This window comes from Diabrotica undecimpunctata, chromosome 3 (assembly GCF_040954645.1).
Source record: "Diabrotica undecimpunctata isolate CICGRU chromosome 3, icDiaUnde3, whole genome shotgun sequence".
NCBI classification, from domain to species: Eukaryota; Metazoa; Arthropoda; class Insecta; order Coleoptera; family Chrysomelidae; genus Diabrotica; species Diabrotica undecimpunctata.
The window spans coordinates 56,237,314-56,263,946 of NC_092805.1; the positions used below are offsets into that span (position 1 = coordinate 56,237,314).

Here is a 26,633-nt window from a genome sequence, read left to right on the forward strand (position 1 = left end):
TCAAACAATTAGTGGAGAATACAGCAAAGTTCCACCAATCTCTATTGCATGATATTTGTGTTGACTTACATTTGATTGCCAGTGGCTGTCAGTTTTGCTGTGGCTTTTATTTTTGTTTTTTTCATTTTTTTCTTCGAAATATTGTTTACTTATTTATGTGTAATAATAATTTCAGCTGGTTATCTTTCTCTAATTGAAAATGTTTGTCATCTGTATACATTTGTTATCTACCCGATTCGTTTATGGACTGTGTATCTATTAGTTCTCTTACTGAGTGTACCACATTACAACTCAATCGATAGTTTCGAGGGAATTATCTTCGAATAATTTATGATTACGAGACACCTACCGATAAAGAGAGTTTGGTACTGTCATAATTGTATTTTAGTTCATTTCTTTGGGTGGTTTGAGGTTTTTAAAGGATCTTGGAGGGAGTATGGGTTGCCGATGCTCATACAGTAATAAAACTCCGAGTAAGGTTAAAATGAGCTCACTGATAACTTTTCAATAGTTAAAGGATTAAAGCAAGGAGACGGACTGGCATCGACACCATTCAACGACTTTCGAATATGTTATAAGACAGTTGAATATAGGAAGAGCTAACCTCCTAACAAACAAAACAATACAGATTGCCGCCTATGCCGATGACATAAGCATTATGTCTCGCAGAACGGAAAGGGCGGCTGAAATATATTCATTATTAAAAACAGGGACAACAGAGACGGGACTAGAAAAAAATATTAAAAAAGACAAAAAAGCTGACATAGGCAAGAGCTAGGAGAAGCAGACGCACAGTTGAATTAGAGGACGATATTGAGACTGTAGAAAGTTACACATATTTGGGAGTTAAATTAAGCACATATGGAATAGAAGAACCAGAAATTCTAAGAGGAATACTAAAGGAAAACAAAGCTTATTTTTCACTCGCTCACGTGTTCCTCTCAAAAACACACACTGGAGGTCGAAAATAGGGGTCTACAAAACTATTATCAGACCAATAACATGTTATGGATGCGAGACATAATTGATGACAGAAAACACAAAACGAAAGCTGGAAGTCTTCGAAAGAAATTTTGGAAGACCTTTGGACCATTTTAACGAAAACGGATTATGGAGATACAGGTACACCCATGAACTCTAGCAAAGGCACCGATCTCAGAATTCGTTAAACTTCAGAGACTTGGATGGGCTAAACATGTAGTGAGAATAGATACCGAAAGATTGCCGAAAAGAGTCCTAGATAGTAAAATACAGAGCGCAAGACCAAAAGGAACTCCGCAGAAAAGTTGTGAGGATGAAGAGGCAGCGGATGCCTAAAATTTGCTAGATGTGGAGAAGATCGGTTCGGGACCGGCAAAGTTGGATTCATAGTTTAAAAGAAGGGTCGATTTGGGCTCAGGCGCCATTAGAAAGGGAGAGGGAGCGATGGTGAGGGAGGGTGGGAGAGGGAGAGAGTGTGAGGTTGGCGGGAGAGAGGGAGAGAGGGAGGGAGAGGGAGAGAGATAGACGGAGTGAGGGAGAGAGGGTTAGGGAGAGAGGGAGAGGGAGAGAGAGAGGAAGAGAGAGAGATTATCTCTTTCAAGAGTCAAAATGAACAGAATATTACTCTTGGGCTCATACCCACAGCAAAACTTTCAATGTGTCTGGAGGTCACAGCCCGAGGTTTCAGCCCTGGAGGTTTCAGCCTGGCTGCTTCCTAAAGATATTAAAATATTACGATAAATCAAGTAAATAAAAGTTACACTTTATATTATATCGGAGTTGTATTATTTCGAACTTTCAAATGTATTTTAATAGCTATTATCTACAATGGTACACCTACACTTTACGCTTAATTACTATGTATTGTAAAAAAATTAATTAGGTCTTGAGTTCTGAGATCTTGAACTATTACGAAGTTACTGTTACAAAACATTTAGTTTTCAAAAACTATTAAAAGTTTTATAAAATGTAGAATGTTTGTTATTGTTTTCTAACAATTCGGATTTTATGAACTAAATTATCCATTCTGTAAAATTTAAATATTTCTAGTATAAGAGGCTATAATTTCACCTAGATAATATGTCACTGAAAGAAAATAATTATTTTGAATTTGTCCAACAAAAGTACACGAAAACTTCAAATTCGTGTGGGTACTTAGCGTAATTTTCACATTTCAAGAAATTTTATATATGAATTGAAAGAGAATACTTTTTTGACATGATTATTCTAATTTTATTATTAAACGTGTACCACCCGATATAAACCCTATTACTTTTTTGATTATTTTTATCTAGAGAAAATATCATAGGCATTAAAAATATGAAATTACACGAGCCAAGTAGAAGCAAATCTAATATTATCTGTTGCTTTCTTTGAAGGTCACTAAATTGCACTTTATGTTCACTAAAATATCCAAAAAAACACGGGTTATGTAAAAATAATTTGCAATTTATTACTTTAACAAAAGTATAAAATTATGTCCAAAGAAATTAAATACCAATTTGCATGAAATTAAATAGCAATAAAACAGCTGCAGCCTTTCAAAACATCCGAAAATGTTTTAAAACCATTTTCGGATATTTATCTGTTTTCATAATTAAATAAAAATAATAAAGCCAACCCTCTTTTGTAAGCATTTTATGGCCTTCCAACCCAAAAAATATGGAGAACGTCCATACAAACCCTGAGGAAGGTCGTCGAAACATTTTTCTGGGAACCAGGTAGGCAGCGGGCAGGCAGATCCTTTTCTGTCTGTCTGTCAGCCAATCCAATTGGAGATGATCATGTCCCTCAATAAAACAATGAAACGGATATTTTTTTCGAAAAATATTGCTTATCTCATTCATTCTATCATTCATACGTTAAATATTATATTAAAAGAATTGGCAAAATGTAAATGTGTAGTAAATTAAATTGTAATTTGTTGCCTAATTGTATAGTGAAATCGGGTTGCAAAGTCCACTGAATGTGAGAATACTATATATTTTTTATTCTATCTTCTGATTTTAATTATATTCAATTAAATAGTCGTAAAACCATAAATCCAGCATGTTTACTTATATCATACTCAGATCTGTGATATCTACTGTGTCATGATCTTGTGAGTAACAAAATTTTCATTTTGGACAAAACAATCTTAGGTTCTATAAAATCATAAAGTCCTTCTTCTCATAAATGATTTTTATGTGAAACACCTATTGGCGTATATATGCGTAGATGAACCTAGATGGCGTAGATGCGCGAAGTAAGACGAAGTAAAAAAAATTAATTAATCAGTAAAACGCGATAATAAAATTTTATTCAATTATATAATCAATTATAAATCCACTTTATGAATATTTAAAACGAGGAGTATTCACTGGAAATATCTTCAACAAGTTTCATTTGATGGATTGACTGATAAGAGACAAAAAAATTACTATTCTGTTTGCACAAATTATGTAAACATTTATGTTTTCATAAAATAGATTATAAAAACTACCACGAATTAATTTGAAACAATCGTAAGTGGATGGAAAATACCCGAGAAAAAATCCTCGACAAAATCACAGATTTATTAATATCTATATATCATTCATTATATATTTATAAACTTTTTATGACGTTGTTCATCGATTTGGTTTTCACGATCAAAAGAGCAAAAAAGCTTTGAAGGTGTGTTCAATGAGCTATTAATGAATCATTCATGTTAAAAGGTGTGAACGTAAATACTTTAATTAACTTTAATACAGACAAAAACTAATGACGTCAAATATATTTAAAAAAGCAAACTATGATTAAACGAGTACTATAAGGATAAGATCGTGAAGTGTATTAAGTTGAATGAATATTTTTAATTTTTTTAAGAGGGTCACTTCTGCGGCATTTTAGGGCTTTTTGTTTTTATCTACTGTATAGATCGTACATTTGTTACGTGTTCAGGTAACATCATTCTCAATATCCATGAAATATCTTTAGTAGAACTATTCTCTATACAACAAGAGCTGCATTTTTTAATAATGCAATTGATTCTACTGCGTCGCATCATCATCAGTGGTCTTACAGCTTTCAGAGAGTCTCGACCTTCTCAAGTGCCTGCGCCATACTGTTCTATTATGGGCTTGGGTTTGCTCTAGCTAAGCATCTTGAGCTTGTCCATCCACCTGAGCTTTGGTCTGCTGTATCTCCCTTTATCGAGATGCTTCAAGATAGTCGAGAAACAGTTGATTTCACGGTATTGGAATTTTGAAACTCCATTGACTTCTCGGTTATGCCTTTATCTATTTTTTTTTAATTGTACCGATTGATTAATTTGATACTTGAAGTAAATTTTTAGTTTTAATAATTACAATATTAGTGGTATTGGCTCTATTTCATAATAACCAACCAATTTTAGAAATTTAATGCGAATTTAATGTTAAGCATCAGTAAGAAATCAGATGAATAGGTTTCTTGCTTGCTTCATCAAAGCACTAAATCATTTTTGTTACAGTTACTTAGACCAATTTCTTTAACAAACGTTAAAAACCTATATAGCAACTTTTTTACACAAAAATACTTTCACACATTTCGCCAAAACTTTTTTATTAGGATAAATTAATGTATTTGAAAAATCACTTACCTCATGTAAATTTATTAGAATAGAATGTTGTTACTTACTTAAACTGAAATTATAGAAACCTTTAAATTCAGAAACTAAAAACTTCAAAATAGTTTTAGTTCTTAAAAGTATTTAACATACAAGACAATCAAAGAATTATATGGTATAAAGAAATACTGCTATATAATAAACAATCAGTTTTTCTTTACGAATAGCCTAACCATAGATTCCTATATATTTTCCAAAATTTACAATAAATGTTTGCTAAAATGTTTTTTTCGGGTATAAGGTTGGTTTAAAATGATAAATTTTACTTATAAAATCTTTATAAGTAAAATAGATTTTACTTATAAAATCTGTAAACTAACAGGAATTCGTTAATTTAATAAATATCCTATTCAAGTTAGCCTTAACATTTCTCCTAAGTACTTGTTTAATCCTGCTAGAAGATCTTTAATTTTTTAATCTTAATTTTCTTTTTGTAATATTCATATAATTAGCAAACTTAAGATGTGTTAAAGAATACAGGAAGGCAGATTAAAAAATTTAAAAGATAGGTTATGACAATATCTTATAAATATTTATTATGTACTGCTAAAATGGGCGAAACAGTTATCACTACCTTTTCCGAATAAACACTGGAAAAGGTGCAGTTATTTTAGAAAGCCGTTAATAAGTATTTAGCTACACATGTCAATTTCACTGTTTTAAAAAGAAAATCAAACATCTCGGGCGAAATAGAAAACAGTTACGAATAAAAGTATGTAATTTAACGTTGCCAGATTTACCATTTTCCTGATATCATTAGTCACTTTGGGTTTTTAAATACAACACCCTGTATGTTGTGCCTTTATTGAAATCTCCTTTTAGACATCAGTTCACCCGTATACAATACTTTTGATGTTATGTCGTCAGGAACATCTTAAAAATATAAAACAAAAGTAACTGATGGATTTGACCGTTACTTGATGGAAATTCATTTTATCTAACAATAAAACAATGAAAACTTTTGTTTTTAAAACTTCCACAAAATTTATTACAATTTATTATCACTACAGCTGTTCCAACAGAGTGCCTTTCTTAAGTGATCTATTTTTGGCTTGCGTTTACCCTTTATAGTCTTCAACTGAATAAGTTGAGGAGGGGAGAACTGTTTGTCTCAAGTTGGTCATTCAGAATTATGTCTGTATTTTTAATTTGTTAATTTCCATAGATCCTAATAAAGATAGCTTAAGGCCTTTATTTTGAATGTAAAAAATTTGAAATTGGTCATTAAAAGAATAATTATTGTTTAGAAGGTGAAGTGCATACATAGAATCTGTTTTTCTATCATTGAAAGCCCTTTAGTGTTCTGCTATCCGTTTGTTAAAAGTTCTAAAAGTTTGACCGATGTAAGTCTTTGAGCAGTCGCCATAAGTTGGTATACACCACTGTGTAAGTGCTTTTTCTTTTGGCTCTTGTTGTTTAATTTGTTAACATATTTGCCTAAGTTATTGTTTGTTCTGAAGGCTGGTGTTTTCCTTTCGACCAAGCATAACTCAAGTCTCAAATGATTGTATTCTAGATCCAATTGACATTTCTCAATTTTTAGTTAGAAATATTCATTGGCTTCAGTTACAGACTGCTAAAATATCTTATAACACCGTGTATTCCAGACATAAATAAATTATAATATGATATATTATACGGTGTTTGCTCAAAGGACCAGAAACAAAAATTGTCGTCACTCTTCATTCAAGAAAGGATAACAATAGGTTCATTTCTTCATCAATTATGAAATTACTGGCATATATTAAATTTTCCAAAACAACATACTAGGCTCTATTTGTCTATTTATATAATTTAAATGAAATTTTTTTCACCCTAGGTCCGCAATCATTGTTCTGCATTTTAACCAGTTTTTTCCGTTATTATGCCATCGTATTCTATGATGAAATTCTTATTTACGTTAACATTTACTAAAAATCTACAAAGAGATATATGTCTTGAAAATTTAAAAAGTTATATCAATAATAACATTGTGAATTATTTATCATACCATTACGAAATACTTTGATAATCACAAAAACTCATATAACTTAACCTGTTAAAATATATAATTTTGTCACTAAAAATAATTCAATTCTAAAATTATAAATTGCACAGTTGACATGATATGAAATATAATAAGTGGCTAGACATCCTGATGACTTGGGAACTTGCCTAATAAATCTATTTAATTTCTCAAATTAATCGGTCTGATAACAACTATTTATGTCTAGCAATTTCTGGTTTGTCTCGATACCGAAATAATTTGCGGGTATAAAATACACCACCTCCGTTACATTTCTTATTAGAACTCATGTCCAAGGAATTTTTACTTAATTTGTCTTTTGTAAGCGTTTAATTATCCGAACGGCACTGTACAAACATTGTGGAACACTACAGGTAAGTAAAATCATATCTACCATTGATATACACCATCCTGTTCGTTGAGTATTAAAAGCCATTTATCCAAAATTCTTTATCTGCAGCATCTCACAACATTTTTTAACTGTATCATACAAGTATAAACAGTACAATCATTATTTACAGTTAAAAATTCTCTCATGCCTTGATAAAAATAACTACGTAAGTAAAAAAATATTACGTATTACAGACTTTGACACAATTATGTAAAACGCTAATATAGTCAATAAAGAAAAATAATAAAATATTTCGTTTAAGATTTTAGTATGCTATCGACGCGACGGTGGACCAGAAAAATCAGCATGGCGATTAAGTTTGACTCTGACAGATATGGGTAGGAGTCAAAGTACTGGAATGGAATTATTTAATACGGTAAAGTACGGACGCAAGTTTAAGTTAAATATTAATATTGTGTTATATGGGATTAAACCACAATTGATTGTAATGAGAATTGGATAGGTCCAGAAATAAATAACAGAAATTAAAAATCTTCGATATTAATGCATGTGCAAGACAGATTGGAGGCTTTTGAACGAAAGTATTTATAGATAACGTATAGAAAGTACTTATACAATACAGTAAAGATAATTAAATAAAAGTAAACATTTATTAAACTAATTATAGACGACAAAATGTCAAAAGTCAAAAATAGACGTCAACAACGGAACGGATAACACAAATTTTTATGGATAATAATGTAAGGGAGTGGAGCGGAATGAATAATGAATAAATAAATTAATTAAATTAATAAAAATAACTCAGCTCAATTATCTAATGTTGCCACCTACTTTTATCAATAAACACAAGAAATTTCTTATTATAAATTAAACGATATCTTATATCTGACAATCCCCAGTTCGTCTTCCACTATCTTCCAATATTCCACTATATAATGCGAAGAAAATATCTTGAATAATTTCAGAAAAGGCTAATACAATAATTATGAAATTTGTTTTATATTGTATTTGCGTTGTGAGATCTTCCGGTTTCTGATAATATAGGTAGATATTTTTTGTTCAAATGGAGCACACTAAAAATTAGTTTTAGATAGCTTATGATTTTTAAATTATCTAAGTAATTCTGAAAATGTTTGATAAAACATTCCCTATACCTAAATTTAACCATTTTCTACTTCTATAAGATTTTGATATGGCCTCCAACACTAAACAAATGCAGAACATTGTTTATGAGTGTAACAATACATGTACATGTCAATTTTGACTTTTCACGTGTTTTATTATCAGTGCTAATAACTTTTTTTATTAACGAAACTGTAAAAAAGCCTACTTGTAGACGGTGGCTGCATTAATCTTATACACAATATCCACAAAATAATTTTTAGGCAATAAAAATACCTCCAATGATGATTTTTGGTTTGAAAATCATCGAGCGCCTCCTGACTATGCTATTGAAGTGGGAGAATATTTAAATAAGGTATTTACTAGAAAGGAGATTGGAAGACGTGGTTTTATCGAATGACTTCCACAACCACCTGATATGAATTCGTTGGATTATTTTTTATGTATTATTAAAAAAACACAGTGTACAAAACCAAAAATCCCCATAGTCAATAATTAAAAGATAGAATAACTACATAGACAATGAGACTAATATATTGCAACACACAGGCTTGAACACACCTATCATACAGCCTTCCGATCATAGGAAGGCTGTATGATAGGTGAAGGCTGTGTCGGAAGGATTCCGACACTTGTGAATCATAAATTTATTTATTAAAGAAGTTTATTTATTAAAAAGAGTATTTATTTATAGCCACGGCCGGGCCAAAAACGTAAAAAAACACGTTTTTCAATCTTATTTTCTCTAGTTATAACCAAATTTGTATCGCAATAGAGGGTTATAGTTCAATAGAAGTTTCACGGGATATCTAATGTAACTCGTTATATGAAACCTTGTAATAACCGTGTTCGTTATAGAGTGAGTATACTGTAGCTAAATCACGGTTATTGAAATGTTAAAACATTACGCGTAGAGTACCTTCCACGATCGATTGGCAAGATAGACCCATGTAAGATCGGAAAGGAGTATCAAGCCAGCATGACATGTATGCTCATTCCTTTCCCATCCCGCGCCGACCGAGATTTTTGTAGCATAATGGGACCTGCCTATGATCGGAAGACTACATGACAGGTGTGTCCAAGACTTTGTTTATTTCTGAATTTATTTCTGAAACTAACTATCTTTACATTCAGAATTATTTAGGTAATCTAAATATCACACTGTGTCTTTATAAGGATATAAATAAAGTTTTTATGAAATATAATTTGCAATATCTTACTAAAAGACATATACTATTGTTTTAAACAAATACCCCCAATTACATACGAATACTAACTAACTTTAAAGTATTCGTTTAATAAAGGCAACTGTCGCTTAATATTATTTTTAATTATAAAAAATTATCTGCAACCTCATGTGGAATCTATGGTCGTTCTATGTAAAGATAATTCAGTGATAACCTGTATAAATACCATCCACTCACTCTTTTACACACTAAAGAAATTAAAATAAAAAACCATGAAATGATAACATTCACAATATTTTATAACACAAAGACGTAATTTGGATGATTAGAGAAAAAAGTTGGTTTTATTAAAAAAATAAGCATGCAAAATGAGTTAAGATTAAGGAAAAAGCTTTATTTTGGTTCTTGTTGTTTTACAAAAATTACAATTGTATTAAACCTATAATATTATGTATTAAAAAAGCACCAAATAAAACAAATATAAAATATTAGAAATGGCACTTTGAGTCTTTTCCGAAAAGTCACTTTTTTCTTATAAGTTACTCAGCTTACCTTTATATTTCGGTACGAAATTTTTAATATCCTGTTCCTGTATATTTTGATAAAAATCCAATTCTCGGTAGTTCAGCGGTTTGACTATCGTACTAGAATTCAATACCATCAATCTTGTGTGACCACCAACCTAAAAAAAAAAGAAAAATGGAAGAATGTATACATGAAGAGGGTTATTCGATAACTACGTTTCTACGTGAACTGATAATTATTATTTTAAACGAAAAAAATTATGTTTTTCGGTACCCTCTGCTCAGTCAATAAATTTATTCCAACGACATTCCAAATTTGCAATACCTTCATGTAGGTCGATGAATCCAAATCGTCAAAATAGCTGTTTACAGCAGCGTTGGCCTGTATAACAAAAGGTCCAACATTCAAACTTTGAAGTACGGTATTCGCTTCGAAAAATAAACTCACTAATATCTAAGTACCGAAAGTGAACATTGTTTACATAATTTACATGTTTAAAATGTGCATGTGCAAACAAGCTTCATAACCATTTTGCAGATTAGAGAACATATTTATAGAGAGTTGCTACAATTGTTGAAAACAGGTTATTATCTTTTGTCGAAGTTCTCCAATATCCGCTGGCAGAACGTCTGACTTAAATTCTGATTCCTTCTACATGTTCCAAATGTATGCCTCAGGATTGGTCAGATCAGGTGAATGAGCTGGGTACTCGAAGTCTGTTCCACTAGAAATCATTATGTTCGTGTAGTAGGCTAGAGAGCGAATAGTAGTATGGCTCGTTGCGCCATTCTGTTAATACCGTGATACTGTAATTACCGTATATAGTTCGTCCCAAACCCTTCTTTCAGTGCCTCATAGTTGATCGAATTCTCTCTAACACATTAAGCTAGAAGTGACAAAAAAAAAACGTGAGCCTGTGATTATTATACATAGAACTTAGAAAATTATTTATCGTAAAGCTAATTTATTCTACTTACGGGTGTATAATTGGTTGGAGTTTAGAATACGCTAAATAGATATCCAATCGATGATGCGCATAAATATAATTTGACGCAGAAGGTCTCGATCTCGACAGTACTTTCACAACGTCAACTGATAAAATAATTGTCATTCCAGGTTAGTATTATCAGACATTTTACAGTGAAAATTTAATTTTGTATTTATTGTCATAAAAATATTTTAAATATGCCGAGATATATCGAGAAAGAACAAAGACTAATATTAAAATTATTAAATTATTTTCAATTAGAAAAAGAGGGATTACGATCCTGCAACTGTCAAATTTAACTAAAATGACATGCAATAATTCTCGAAATTCTGAAAATCCTATATTATGTCAAAATTATTGACGCACTGAAAGAAGGGTTTGGGACAGACTGTATTACAGGAACAATGCTAAATATGTGCCCCTAAAATGTATTGAGCGGGATGTAAGTATCAGATCACGTAGGATTGGAATTCTTTTGTAAATTTTCAACACACATTTGGTTGAAACGTGCTTTGTGTCTTGCTTTACAGTTCATTCCTTTTATTGACAGGACAATATATGTTGTTCTATTAGATAATCTTTATCGGACAGTAAAGGTCATAAATAACTTCACGTTTTATTTCTCATCACTTAAATAATAATATTTTAGAAGTCAGTATTCTTTTGTTTTCCACTGAGAGGGAAAAAGAGATCATCCCTTAATATCTAATATAATAATAACTAATACTAATAATCTAATAAAGAAGAAATATAAACACTCATTGAAAACTTAATTCATTAATTTTAGTCATTGCAATCGCAGACTTGGGATCAAGTGCATGGACGTGCATTAAATCGTCCCCGAGATTAAAATTACCAATTTGGCTAATCTCCTACCTGAAGAAACATACATCAATTCGTCCTCGAGAAGAGCAGGTAAATAAAAATAGATTCATGAACTCGTCCCCGTAAAATTATGATATTAAAGTATCATTTCACCGTTGGGATTTTTAATTCAGAAATAAAATTAAGGTATTGTTTGTCTTATGTGGTATTGCTACGAGTTCTTTTGGTTATAAAAATTAAAATGTGTATATGTGTATATTTTTTATATAGGTACCTTTTAATTCATCAATATGTTACAAAATCAAGTACACTCAGTAATTCTACGTTGAAAAGTATAAATATAGGGAATAAAAATACTCAACAGTGCACAAAAATATTAACTATATCGAAATTTAAGGGCAGTGGATTAGTTGCAATAGAACTTCTAACAAAAAAGAAAATCAAGCTATTTATAAATACACGTGTAATAAGTTCTGTTACAAGTGCTACTGGTAGTGAAAAGGCCAAATTTTTATAAGTGTCGGTGGTCTGAAGAAACATATTTCCAGTTTGGATATGGGAGATTAAAATTTAGACCAATCAACCTGTGAGTAAAAAATATATTCGTTTGCTTTGTTGCTATTTACAAAATGTTGACTTCTGGGGCCAACTGAGTGCTATTTTTGACAAACAAAAACATAAACTTTACATAGAGTTCTCTATTCTCTCTCTAACGTGAGAAATGAGGAGATACGCCGACGAACTGGCGTAGACGATATTATACTGCGAATCAATAAACAAAAGTGGAGGTGGGCTGGACATGTTGCTAGAATGGAAGACGGAAGATGGACGAAGAGATTATTGGAGTGGAGACCAAGAGCCGACAAGCGAAGTCGAGGCAGACCACCCACCCGATGGACCGACGACCTAAGGAGAATAGAAACAAACTGGATTGCAGCAGCTAGAGATAGAGAGAACTGGAGACGTTTGGAGGAGGCCTATATCCAACAATGGATGTGAAAATGGGGCTGGATGATGAATTAGTAGTAATTTTTTATCCAAAATTAAATGATTGATCAAGAATAACTTCTACTGTGATTTGAGATGTCACATACACTCTTGCCAGTAAAGAATTATCGAAGCTTGGTTGTTTAGTGGCAAGAGTACCATACTTTCACGTAGACGCTGAGGCTTCGAATCCCACATGCGTTTTTTTTTCTATTTTTTTTTTATTTTTATGTCAAAACCATTACTGAATTATAAATAAAATTATGCAGTTTGATTTATAATTTACTAATTATTTTGACATAAACAGTCTTCACCGGATTATTTTGCATTCAAAACTGATGACTGTAGAACTAGAAATAAAATAAATTCGTACATTTTAAATTTTGAATTGAATTTGAATTAATTTCAGTTTCCGTTTCATTACAATGGAATGGGTATAAATTGCAAATACATAATGAGTTTTTCGAAAATTTGTTTTCTAATACATACTTATGTATCATAATTTCTATTATTTTTTAATTGTGTCAAAACAACAGGGAATCTCTGGTGGGAATTGAATCCAATCTGCTGGTCAATAGACCACCTCTCTAACCATTTAACCAACTCCACACACAATAGTTGTTTTCGGCCAAAACGTAACTTTTCGGTTAGTAAAATATTTTAGTTGAGTTATTTTTATTATTAGTTTGATTTATAATTAAAATGGCTACTAATTAATGTTTTTTTACTAGCATATGTCTTAATTTGTTCAGTCATTTGTACTAACATGGGAAATTAAAATAAAATGTTTTTCTTATGTTTTGTTCAATCTTAATAGACTTTTCTAATTCACTTAATGCAACAGAGAGTTTAATACTGCTAAGGATCTAAACTTTGCTGTTATCATCATCATGGGTGCTACAGCCCTATAAAAGAGCCTCGACCTTCATAAGTCTATTACGCCAGTCAGTTCTATCCATTGCCAACTGTTGCCAGTTTGCTGCGCCTATTTGTCTACCATCCTCATCTACACCATCCCTCCATCTGAGTTTTGGTCTACCCCTATTTCTACTTCCCACAGGTTGTGACATAAGGATTCTTCTAGGAGGGTTGTTCTGCTGTGATCTTGCCAGATGCCCTGCCCATCTTAGTTACTTTGCTGTTACTCATCCATATATTCCAAAATTAGACATAATAAGCTCAGTGAAGAAAATATCTCAATATTTACCAACACAGGAAAAGGAAGAATACAGAGTATTATGTAAACTTGAATTGAAAAAGTCTATTAAGATTGAACAAAACCTAAGCAAAGAGGAACTAAAGGCTATAAGAACTTTAAACGTCATACGTATAATTAATATAGCCACGTATAAGATGTATGGAAATACGTGCTCGGCGGAGGAAGGCGATGGATAGGGACGACTGGAGAAAAATTCTTGGGGAGGCTAGGACCCACACAGGGTTGTAAAGCCAAAATGATGATGATGAAAATGACGTATAAGAGGCTTTATCTCGTACTACCTCACAACTTAATATGTGTTCCATCTTTTACGATATTTTGCCGGGTTTTGGCACTTTATAAGTTTCCAACATTCGCGCAGTGAACAAACTTGCTACAGAAGACAGTTAGATTTTTACACTATGAAAAATCAATAAATTAACTATGTAACGGTTAATGAGATACAATTATTTTTTAAACAAAATAAAATTCGGACATCAACATCAAATTATAGCCTAATCCACAATAAATTAAAAATATCGGCAAATGCATACCTGGTTATTTAAAGGAAACAAATCAACTTCATCATTGTTGCAACTGAGTTGTTCTTGACGTCTGAAAGCTGCATTAGTGGGTTCGGCACAATTACTTTTACCTGTGTCATTTTCTCCCATGCCCCAATTGGCTAAAAGGTAAACCATTCCCTCGCCTTCTGAGTTCTAGCAGCAGTGTAACTCGATCTAAATCTGAAACAAAATAAGTAATGATTAATATAATTTTAACACTATTAACAACACTATTGAATTGACATCACCAGACCGGGGATGATGTCCGCTAGGACCCTGTGTAGAAGCGAATTGATAAGAAATGTTTTACAGGTTATAATACCTTAGGCCGTAAATAATGCAGTGGAAAGTAGCTATAGACTTTTTATATTTATATTATATTTTTATAGAGTTTTATTGCATGCTTGACAGTGTCTAGATAAGTTAATATGAAATATAAATGAAGGATTAGAACAAAAATATTTTTTCACGTGCTCATTGACGTCTGAAATAAACAGTAAAATGGTTGGATGAATAATATATGATTTCTATTTCACAATGATTAAACATCTATGCATGGTAATTATCTTCCATTACCCTGCTTTACTATTTACAAATCTTTACCGATATTTCTAAAAAGCCCAAAGGACTATTATAAAGGAGTTTCTTAAAATATAACAACATCCACAATGTGTAATATACGTAGCCACATGCGACATCAAAGAGTTTATTACACAGGATAAAGACATGGCAAAATGACTGCAAAATCAGAAACAAACATTAACAGTAATATGTTTACAAGCAAATACTTTTTGGAAAAATCCTTCAAGCATAAGATACAAATTGATTATTGACTACCTGCGATTCAGTCATACTGCTCTAACACACAAATTTAGAAGAACACAAAATATTAAGAAAAGCCCACCACCAATATGTGCAAAACTACTCCGTTTCGTTGATAGTAAAATACGTCTAGAAAAGAGAATCCCATGGAACCGCAGTTAATCTGAAAACCCTTGTGACTAAAAAACAGTATTAAAATTTACAATTTTTAAATTTGTATAATTGACAAACTAACAGTGCAAAACGTAAGATCGTGCGTTAGAATTCAAGAAGACTACGTTCTAGTGTTAATAATGGTCTAAGAAAGACAGATGCGCAAGCGTGCTTCCTCTTTAATATTGCCTTGGAAAAGGCAGTCACGCAGATAAATATTAGATTGAACGGAACTATCTTTAATACAAATTTTCGCATTCGCTGATGATCGTTATAGTAGGCAGAAGTATGAGAGACGTAGTGCAGTGTTATACAAAGTTTACGAACGCGTCAAGTGAATAGGACTTGTTGTAAACGAGTAAAAAACCAAATATATGTTGGTTACTAAAAACCCTCAAAATGTTAAGAAGAATCCAAATTAACAACTATACCTTTGAGCAAGTCAAAGAATTCACATATCTTAGATCGCAAGTAAATACTGAGAAATATTGGTTATACAAGGAAAAATGGAAGAAAAAATAAGACCGTAGAGACGACGCACGTCCTGGTTGAAAAATTTAAAGCAGTGGAATGGAAAAACAACAATAGAACTCTTCGAAACTGTTGCAGAGTAAAATGGACCGTGATGATCGCGAATGTCCTTAAAGGATAAGGCACACGAAGAAGAAGCAGGGGCTTAGATGGTCTGGCCGCATTGTTAGGATGTCAGATAATAAGTACACGAAAAGATTGACTTTGTCAAACCCAGAGGGTAGAAGAAATAGCGGACGACCGTGTAGAAGATGAATTGATGATTGATAGAAGATTGATGGAAGAAGATCTTAGGACCAAAAGATGGAGGAAAGTCGCTAGGAATCGACGGAGTGGCGAATTCTTTCCAAACAGGCTAAGATCCACACAGGATTGATGTATTTATCGTAACAAAACATAATTGTTCTGTATGTAGTTCTCACTAAAAACTCTACGTGCTTGATGTGGTAAAGTATTTATAACAAAAGATTCTATTTACATATCCCATCGACAATAGTGAGATTTTTCAAAACGATAAACAAATTTTAGCATAGATTTTTATCATACTTGACGGTAATGGGTAGGGTTTGCTCATGGGATGGATATTCAAAAGATAAATAGATTGCTATTATATATATATATATATATATATATATATATATACATATATATATATATATACATATATATATATATATATATATATATATATATACATATATATATATATATATATATATATATATATATATATATATATATATATACTTGTATATTTTTACATAAACAATAAAGGTTGCTATCACTCTTCGTTTTCAGTTTAAATGTACACAAAATTTACAGTATTGTTCAACTGCAGGATCTATTAATTTTTGGTAAATCGAAAACACGTATATCAGTATAAATATTTTTACGGCATCTTTGTTTCCACCCTTTCATAAATCACAGGTTTTCCTTGTTTATTTACCATACTAAAATTAGATTATTCCATTACAATGATAACACACATACCATAAAGTACAAACAAGTAATAGATAAAGATACATTGTTTGCATTGTCCAAACACGTGGTCTTCCTTGTTGGCCCATTGACAAGTGTTTACTTTGATTGTTTTGGTGCAACTAGGCTATTTTTCATGAAATGAAAACTTCGTGAAAAACACGATGAAATTTTGAATGAACGTGATAAATGACTAGATGATGACAGTGGCATGTCATGTTGATGAATAAACATTTTTATTTTCATATAATGAGTAAGCTGCTGTCGGCAAATTTCATGTCACCTTTTTATTAGCGCATTTTTAATAACGTCTTAATGTTACGTAATAATGAAGTGACTGAAAACACTTTTCCAACTCGTCAAATTATGTATTAAAAAGCTTTTAATAACTACTATGTGGATTTTATTATTTTACTGAATTTTCCTGAAATAAAGTATAGCTGGCAAAACCAAAATGGATAATGTAAGAAACATAATAGTATCACGTGTGGTCCAAGATGTAGTAAGATGGGAAAGATAGACGTGAAGTAAATGGTAACTTTGTCTGTCCTAACTTTGCTTGCAGCTATACAGAATAGTCCGGCTGTAGATGTATTGAACCACCTTCTCATGTTTTGAAGCCAAGATATTCTTCTTTTACCTGCTCCTCTCTTTTCAAATACCTTGCCCTAAAGAATGAGCTACAACAAGCTATATCTCTATTAATTTCTCATAACATGCCCCCAAGATATTCTAATTTGCACTCTTTGATTGTGTTAATAATCTCGCATTCCTTGCACATTCTACGTAGGACCTCATCATTAGTCACATGATCGGCCCAATTTGCATGCGTCTGTGACACCACATCTCGAAGGCCCCGAGCTCTCTTAAAGAAGCTTCAGAAAGTGTCCAGACTTCTGTTCCATATAATAACGTAGAAAATACATAGCATCTGATGATAGAGATTTTGGTACAAAGTGGTAAATCGTGACTTCTGAAAAGAGACTATATCTTTACGAGCGCTGATTTTGTTTTTCCTATGTAATGTCTTATTTCAATAGAGTCGTCCCACTGACTGTTTATGTTGGTACCAAGGTATGTGTAACTGTTTACCCAATCAATTGGCTGTTGGTTAAGTTGGCCAAAAGCCGTGTATTTAATATTTCGCGGTTACTGACTACCATATACTTTGTTTTATTCGTGTTGAGATCAAGTTCATTTTCTCTACTTATATCTGATATGCGCGACATTATTCTTTGCAAACCACCTAAGCTATTTGCAAAAACTACTGCGTCGTCGGCTTATCTAATGTTGTTTAGATGAACTCCGTTGACTAATACACCTTCCTCTAGTTATCCCAGTGCTCTTTAGAAGATATGATATGAGTACAAATTAAATAACACCGGGACAGAATGCATCTTTGTCTCACTTCTCTATCTATGGAGGTTGCAGCTGTAAACGGGCTATCCACTTTAATGTTAGCAGTTTTGTTTTACTATAAATTATATATGATTCTGAAGTCTTCATCGTCTAAGTCGCTTTTTTCAAGATGATTATAAGCTTATCATGTTTCACTCTACCAAATGCATTTTTGTAGTCGATAAAACAAATATATATGTTAGTTGACATTTCTCCACCTCTGCATAAGCACTTGTATGGCAAATAGAGCCTATCAGATACCTAAGGCATCGCAGAATCCAAATTGTGTCCATGACACTTGTTCTTCGAATTTTTTATATATTCTGCTGTGTATCACTTTATAAAACGTTCAAGTAAGTGGCTCATTAGGCTTATTGTTCTGTAGTCTTCGCATGATTTTGCATTTAATTTTTTTGGTATAGTTACGAAGGTCGACCTTAAAAAGGTTTTAGGTCGGGAAGATCATGCACCGACGCTATATTTATGAGGCAAGTGCAGAGAAATCATTAGAATACAACAAACCGGCATATCTATGTTTCGTGTACCTTAAGAAGGCATGTGACCGGATCAAATTAAAGAACGTTAACCACTTATTGTACGCAAGAGAAAAAACTTTAGGAATAATCAAAACCATCGAAAATATCTACCAAAGCAACACAATAATAAATGGGAGAAAAACAACTTAAAATAATCTGCTATGCAGACGACGCAATACTACTCTCTCAAAGTGAAGATGAATTAAAACGTATGCTGCATCAATTCAAAATAACCACCAGAAAATTTAACATGTTAATATCCCCGAAAAAGACAAAATGCTTGGTTATAACAGCAAATTTACTAAGATGTAAATTGGAGCTGGAAGGTCAGATAATAGAACAAGTAATGAAGTTTAAATATCTAGTTATCACATTATCTAGCTGCAATAAGCTCTAAACAGAAGTGGAAGATCAAGTGAGTAGAGTAAACAAAGCCGGAGGTTGCCCGAATGAAATAATATGGAGAAATAACAATATAGGAAAGAAGTGAAAGGAAGAATTTACAAAACAGTAATCAGACCAATAATGACATACGCGGCAGAAACATGACGTGGCGCAGAGGGGACAAAAAAGACGTTAGAAACAGCAGAGATGAAAACACTGAAAACACAAATTGATGGTAAAGCACTATGGAACAGAACTGGAAATACAGATATACGACTTTGATGCAAGGTGGAGAACATCAAGGACTGGGTAAGAAATAGAAGAGTAGAATGGAGCGATCATGTAAGCCGAAGGACAACAAATAGAGTACTAAAGACAGCAAGAGACGGTTCCCCAATAGGAAGATGATCAGTAGGAAGACCTCGAAAACGATGGAACGACAACTTACTGGAGGCATATTGGAAAACAGACAGAGTCATGTCTACATAAAAAAAAAGAAGAATAAGAAGATATTTTATCCATCTCCTTCTTTGCATTATGAGTCTTACCTGTCTCGTATAATGTTTTGACATTCCATGTGCAGATCGTGAGGTTTATCTTTACAATCTATTGGCAAGGATTTCGTCTGTTGGCGACCAAGAAGGCCTTGCGGTCTTGTGTTTGTCCTTCTCTGTCTAATCTTGTTATCCGAATCTCATGATCAGTAATATCTTTTCTATTATTTGTCGTAGCCATGCTAATAATAATTGTACTAGTAGTACTCTCCGAGTTTTTAATGCAGTGGTTCCCCTCTGGTTACCTTCTTCATCTTTATGCCGTTGATCGTTGCGTTGTTAATAGGCTCATCAACATTCAAGATCGATTTACCAATCTCAGGACAGAAAGGTACCCTTCCACTTACCAGCTCATCCACCCGGAGCCGTAAACTAATAAGGGGGGTTATACTGTTTATACTGGTATATACTTATATAAATAAGTAGATGGTATAGTTACGTGAAAATACAAGTGGGGAATGACAGTGAGAATTGCGCTAGAGGGAAAATCAGTTAGAAATCGCTCGCTAAGAGGCCCCTTAAGCAATATAATATGTAAGAGATAGTTAGTGGCTATCTCTCAAAAAATATTAGTGATAAATCGGTATTGACAGATCGAAATATTTCAAACAGGAGATTGAAGAATATAAGATTGAATTTTCACACATATTTATTAGTAGTATTGTTGGCTATTTTAACATGATAAATTACTACGTTTTATGTACGCAATTTGTAGTATTTTCCTATTACATCCGTTAAACACGAACAATGTGAAACCTACTAATGAAATGAATGAATAAAGCAATGAAAAACGTTCAGCTAGTAAACAACCTTCAACTTTAAGCTAGTAATCTGAAAGTCGCACATGAGAATACAAACAACCGAACACAAAAAAGGTAAAATATTAAAAGTGGCAGTACAAAGTTTTTTGAAAAAGAGTGCAAAATAAGCAAACATCTTTCATATATTGAAAACTTATCTAATCCGTTAGCGTTTGGTTTAGTTATTATGATGCGCCTATAGTAACTCGTATTATCACAATGCCAAGTACAGTAAAAATCAAGAACTATAGTTTGAAACAAAAATTACGTAACATTTTATTTATTTTTCTTTGTTGAAAGCTGCACTTTTAACTAATTTTAGTAACTGCATCAAACCGCAAAAGTTGATAATTAAATGTGGTTATGCGATAAAATTCTTTTGACGTTCATGGAGTATATTTATGGCAAAATCATCATAACGACATCTATACTAAAAAAATTAAATTGGTAGCTATGAGCAAAATAACGAAATAAAACGTAAATACAGTAGAAACTCGATTATCTGTTCTCCGCGGGATCGGACGTGGCACGGATAATTAAAAAGTATGGATAATCAGGACATATATTTCTTATATATATATATATATATATATATATATATATATATATATATATATACATATATATAAATACACACATATGTACCTACTATAAAAAGATAATAAATCTCATAAGTTTAAACTAACTCATAGTTCAATCTTCTGACGTATTCTGCGCAAGTTCAAAACAGCAGCAAGGTTCGAAGGTTCTTGTTGCTCAAGTCTAATAGAATATTGGTAGCTCACCTGATTAGTTACTCTTTTGATTGATACCGTCCCATCATTTACTTCGTCTTAGATTTTTCACTTTTCGATGAATAAGTTTGAAAGGTTCTCTTATTTTCAAGTATTCGTGATAAATCTCATATTTTCCGATCTTTTCTACAAAATCCACTTGGTTGGAAAGTGCTTTATCGAGTTGTTGAAAATTCGATCCTTTCAAGGATTTCCTCGAAGATATGTTTTAGAAAAAGTCAAACTTAGATACATATGAAATTTTGTAGAATTTTGTATTGTTTGCTTGCCAACTTCATAGATTCGTGACCATGATGCTTAACTTAATACACTCGCGATCATAAAATCCGGGTCACCTTGAAAATTTCAAGTTTCTTGAATATTTTTGCATCTGGTGCAGTAATAACCTTTTTTTAAGCTAATGTATTTTTTATTTGTCATCAATGTTTGTTTTGAAAGAAAAAAAAAACGGTTTTTTTACTGTTTTTATTGAAAAAGCAGAAAACAAACCAAATTGTTGATAAAACAGGCATACGAAAAAATGGAAAATACAGAACGTGGTAAAATGTCAGTGAAATTTCAATGACTAATATCGTGTATTGCCTCCACTTGCTCTAATGACCTCTTGCAGACGACGGGGCATACTCTCAATTTTTCTCCGGATTACATGTTGTGGTATGTTATTCCAGTCTCTCACTAACAGATCCTTAAGCTTCTGTCCGTTGTTAGGAGGAGATGTTAGGGGTTGAATACGTTTTTTCAAATCGTCCCAGATATGTTCGATGGGATGCAGGTCCGGAGACCTAGCTGGCCAGGGTAACCTCGTAATTCCAACCTCGTCCAAGTATTGCATACTGATCCTGGCAACGTGCGGTCGCGCGTTGTCCTGCATAAAACGGCGTCTTCTCCAAGCCCTGTCATGGTGGGCATAACATGTTCTTCCAGAATCTTCGTAATGTACCTTCGTCCAATTAAGGACCCATTTTCGATAAAGCGTAATTCTGTGCGGAAGTCGGAAGATACACCTCCTCAAGCCATGGCCGAGCCTCCACCAAATGGCATTCTTGGATCAATGCAAGCTTGTGAAAATCGTTCACCGGTTCTCCTCCAAACTGTTACACGTCCATTGGATCCAGTTAGGCAGAAAAGGGATTCATCTGAGTATAACACTTTGCTCCAATCATTAATTCCCCAATGCGCGTATTTTCGAGCAAAAGCTAGTCGTGCAACTCGATGCGCCCGGCCATGTGGCGGTCCTGTAGCCATTACCCGAGAAAATAGTCTAGAAGAACGAAGTCTTCTCCTGACTATTGCAACGCTAACATTGCAATTTCGTACTTCCTGTAGGCAATTTCGATGCATAACCGCAGTTGAGGTCCGGTTTCGTAAAGCCTGAAACACAAGAAAACGGTCATCTCGTGCCGCGGTCGTTCTTCTTCGTCCAGAGCCAGGTCGTCTGGTTAGCAAACTCGTCTCCTGAAAGCGTTGAAGCACTCTTTGAACTGTAGAAAAGCTTATGCCAACAGTTCTTGCGACTTGCCGTTGAGTGTGACCGTCTTCCACAAACGCAACAATGCGTGCCGTTTCAGCAACAGTTAAGGCATTTTTGGCAAAAAATAAACACTAATAATGGCACTAATAAACACTAATGGAGGCAATAATAAACGTTTGTTTGTTGCGTTTGAACAGAAAGTCGAAGCACAAATGAGATTTAAAACAAGCGGCAGTTACACGTACCGTTCATTTTGGGAAGTGTACAGTTTTTTTGCGCAATCAGCATTATTGGAATTCTTTGTTACAAAGGAAACCGCTAAGCTGACAACAATTCTCAGAAACATGCATTAGTTTCTATTTGTGTTATTATTATTTACGATAAAGCTCGTTAAAAATGAAATAATGGCGATTTTCAAGGTGACCCGGATTTTATGATCGCGAGTGTATTTAATCATTATTCTTCAATTTAATTTTTATTTATTTCAGTTAATTCTCATTAGCTCCTGTAGTATATCCCCGTATACCAACTTTCATTTAGTTCCAACTATCTCCAAAATGTGTCTGTATGTCGTTATTTCCGATTGGCATGTCAGTTATCGCTTCAAAATAATATAACTAGGGGATATATTATAGTCTTATATATTTAAACAAGAACTTTAGTTCATAAACACATTTTATTAGTTCAATCTTTTCTTGAGATACGTTAATAATTAAGTTGTTACAAATATTCATTGTTCTATATTCGCAGTTGATAATTCTCTTATATTTTTTTTAATTGTTTTTTTAACATACCTAACCTCCATATGCCCACGTTGTATTTAAACTTTTTCATTTTTAACTTTCATAATTCGTTTTAATGATTAAATTCATGTATATTTGTGTAAATCATATTGTCCTTGACACTGCTAATGTTTTTTTATATTTATTAATTTTTTGGAACATCATGGCAAGGCAGATATTTCACTTTATGCTGTCAACTAACACTAACACGTGATTTCTTGTTGTAGTGTTTTTTGTTATATATTGGGCTTGTCTTGCCCCCTTTTTGTTGGGACACCCTAACTACCCAAGTGGTGAGATCTGATCATTAAAGGGATATCGCAAGACTGCAATCCTAGCTGTTACCACAATTGACCAAAATCTCCATGTGATGCCTACCTACACTATCCATGTGAGTATACATTCGGCCTCTTCTCCAGAAGTGGCACATGTGAAGACTACACCATGTGAGGACTACGCTTAGCTCTCCTCCAGAAGAAACAGTATTAGCTATAAGTATATTTTACATTTTTATTGTTTTTGTAAATGACCGAAATATATGTCACCAGTTTACAGTTTTTTGATTCCTCTTCTAAAAGTATTAGCAACAGTTAGAACTTAGAAAATTCTTGTTTTTCATGGATCCTGCTTACACTTTTCTATGTAACAATAATTTATGTTAGTTGTTTTTACGCATTACGTTTATTTCACACTAATAATGTTTATCAGTTGTCAATTTTTGCTACTTACATTAAATCGCCATCTGATAATTACGTTCGCTGAAAAATGTTAGATAAATATTTTAAGAGCAGTCTGTTGAACAGATATTCCTAACACTCACTTTATATTTGTGTATATTTACAAACCGCTCAACCGCGACTAATCAGGCCGACATGCATCTAAAAAGCATTTTGAAAATGCAATATGTAAATACACCAGAATTAAGGTCAAGTGAGTTTTATATTCGTCTGAAAAGTTAGATACATGATTTTATCTATTCGTTTAGTTATACCTCTTTATAATGATATTAGTACATTACTTCTAAAAAACCTTGTATTTTTATGTACTGCTTTTAAGTTCAACATTTACTAGTCGGAAAATGTTATACCATGAGATCAATATACCTTTTTTACTCACTCAGACGTTAGGTCAGATGTTAGTCATGGCGTTCTCTTTTCTTTTATTAGTCTCTTGGACTTATTATCACTATATGCAGATAATCTGTCCAGTGTGTAGGTATAATGTTAGTATAATCGTCTTCATCGTCCAACATACTGCGTCCATTATTCAACATTTATCCTTCCCCAAATGTAGTTTATGTTCTCAGCCGCTTGCTCTTCTCACATGCTCGTTTCACTCTTTTTCCATTGTTCCAGCCAGAAAGTGATGTTTGTCTACCCTTTTTCAGTTCTCGCCACTCAAATACTTTTTTGTACACTTGGCATCATATATTCTTGTCACGGAGCCATCATACTTTAGTTTAACAGTCGTTCGATGATGTCGTATATTGGAGTTCCTGGTTTCTAATAAGTATCTGTGATAGTGCTTCGGAGCATTGATCTTTTTATGTTTCTCTGAGAGACAGACAATTTGTTTGGTGGTGTTTTGGCAAGGTTAAAAGTTAAAGGGGTAAAAGCTTCGTATGTCAAAATTTAATTGGCGACACAAAAATGATCAAAAGTTTTCGGTATGCTGTTAAATCCAGGAATTACAACATTATTTTGTATTATCGCTATTTTTGATTGGCTACTCTTAATAACAAATAAATAGAGTAAGAATAAGGTGAATGTTCTCGATAAGTACTTGAAAAATTCACTTTCTGTTGTTGCTATTAAATTAATGTGACACAGTGTACTAAAACGACGAACAATAATGTAAGATGAAACCTACAATTTCTTTAAAATTTCCTTTTGTTAATTACATAAAAAATTTAAATTATGCACTATTATCTGATCATGTTTAAGTTGACATTGGCAATTTCTTTCTAACTGTAAAACCTGTAATTTGCAATGATAAAAAGTTGCATAAAACCGGCGTTCACTTTTCAAAGTCGGCCGTCGAGGTGAAGTAGAAACTTTATGGTAACAAAGCGAAATGTCAGTCGCTGAGAAGAGAACAGTATTGATCTAGGTATTACTTAATATTTTCTCTATATTATGTAGTTATATAAGGATGATGAATTGCGTTGTGAGAACGAGTAAGAAACGTGACCTTTAGGAATTTAAAATCAATGCATAATATACATGATGTTGCAATTTATTTTACTATTACACAGGATCTATAACAGAGGATATACCAAACATTTTTGAATATAATTGCAAAATATTAACAATTAAATTTTCATCTGTTTATCGTGTCGAAAGCCTTGTTTACCCTGTCGAAAGCTTTGTTATATGTTATGAAGCAGACGTATAGTTCTTGAACATTAAAAAAATAGTGGACAAAGAAGTAACTTCACTTGTGTCATCACTTTTAAAGAAGCCTAATTGCGGTTACTACGCTCTAGTAATCTCGAGTTCACCGTCTTAGCTTAGACTGTTCATAGAAGATTTTACTTGTCCCTGGTCTTGAAATAATTCATCTACATAGTCCTTCCATCGGCATATATTCTGTTGTGTTCCCATAATAATGTTTTCTTTTCTATCTAGCAGTATATTTCAATCATTCAGCTGTACTCCAGCTAGTTCATTTTGGGCAAATTGCAGTTGGCATTTAGAACAGTACAAAAAAGTTCCAAGTAGCTGCCTGTATAATATTAAATAAAAAAATAATATAAAAACTTATTTTTGTAAAAGGTATATTTATTTAAAATATTCAAAAGGACTCACTGGTAAAAGTCTGAAGTTGTTATATTTGTTTTGTAAAGATTATTAAGGAACTGGGAATGATGAATTGCTAACACCTGTTTGTGTCTAAAAGGTTACAATGTTGTAAAAAAGTTCAACTGTTGATTATTTAATGTATAATACAACATTATAATAATGTATAATAATGTATTACAACAAAGTAATAAACAAGATAATCGAATGTCAAAAATGAGCATTTAAAACGACTTGGCGAGAAGCTATAGCTACTAAGACCAATCTT

At 32.7% G+C, this 26,633-nt stretch overlaps 1 protein-coding gene across 3 annotated transcripts in view; it reads right to left on the bottom strand.

Moving 5' to 3' along the window:
* Positions 1–26,633, bottom strand: part of Ip6k (Inositol hexakisphosphate kinase) — a 136,668-nt gene that overhangs the window by 38,954 nt on the left and 71,081 nt on the right. For 2 of the 3 annotated variants that reach the window (XM_072525951.1, XM_072525952.1), the window contains exons 2-3: positions 14,353–14,544; positions 9,828–9,957 (exon numbers count right to left, since the gene is read on the bottom strand). In XM_072525951.1, coding sequence (XP_072382052.1) covers positions 9,828–9,957; positions 14,353–14,499 — 277 coding nt within the window. In that variant the 5' untranslated portion in view covers positions 14,500–14,544. Of the gene's footprint in view, positions 1–9,827; positions 9,958–14,352; positions 14,545–16,860; positions 16,940–26,633 lie in introns of those variants that run through there. The other variant, XM_072525953.1, reaches the window with a different exon arrangement.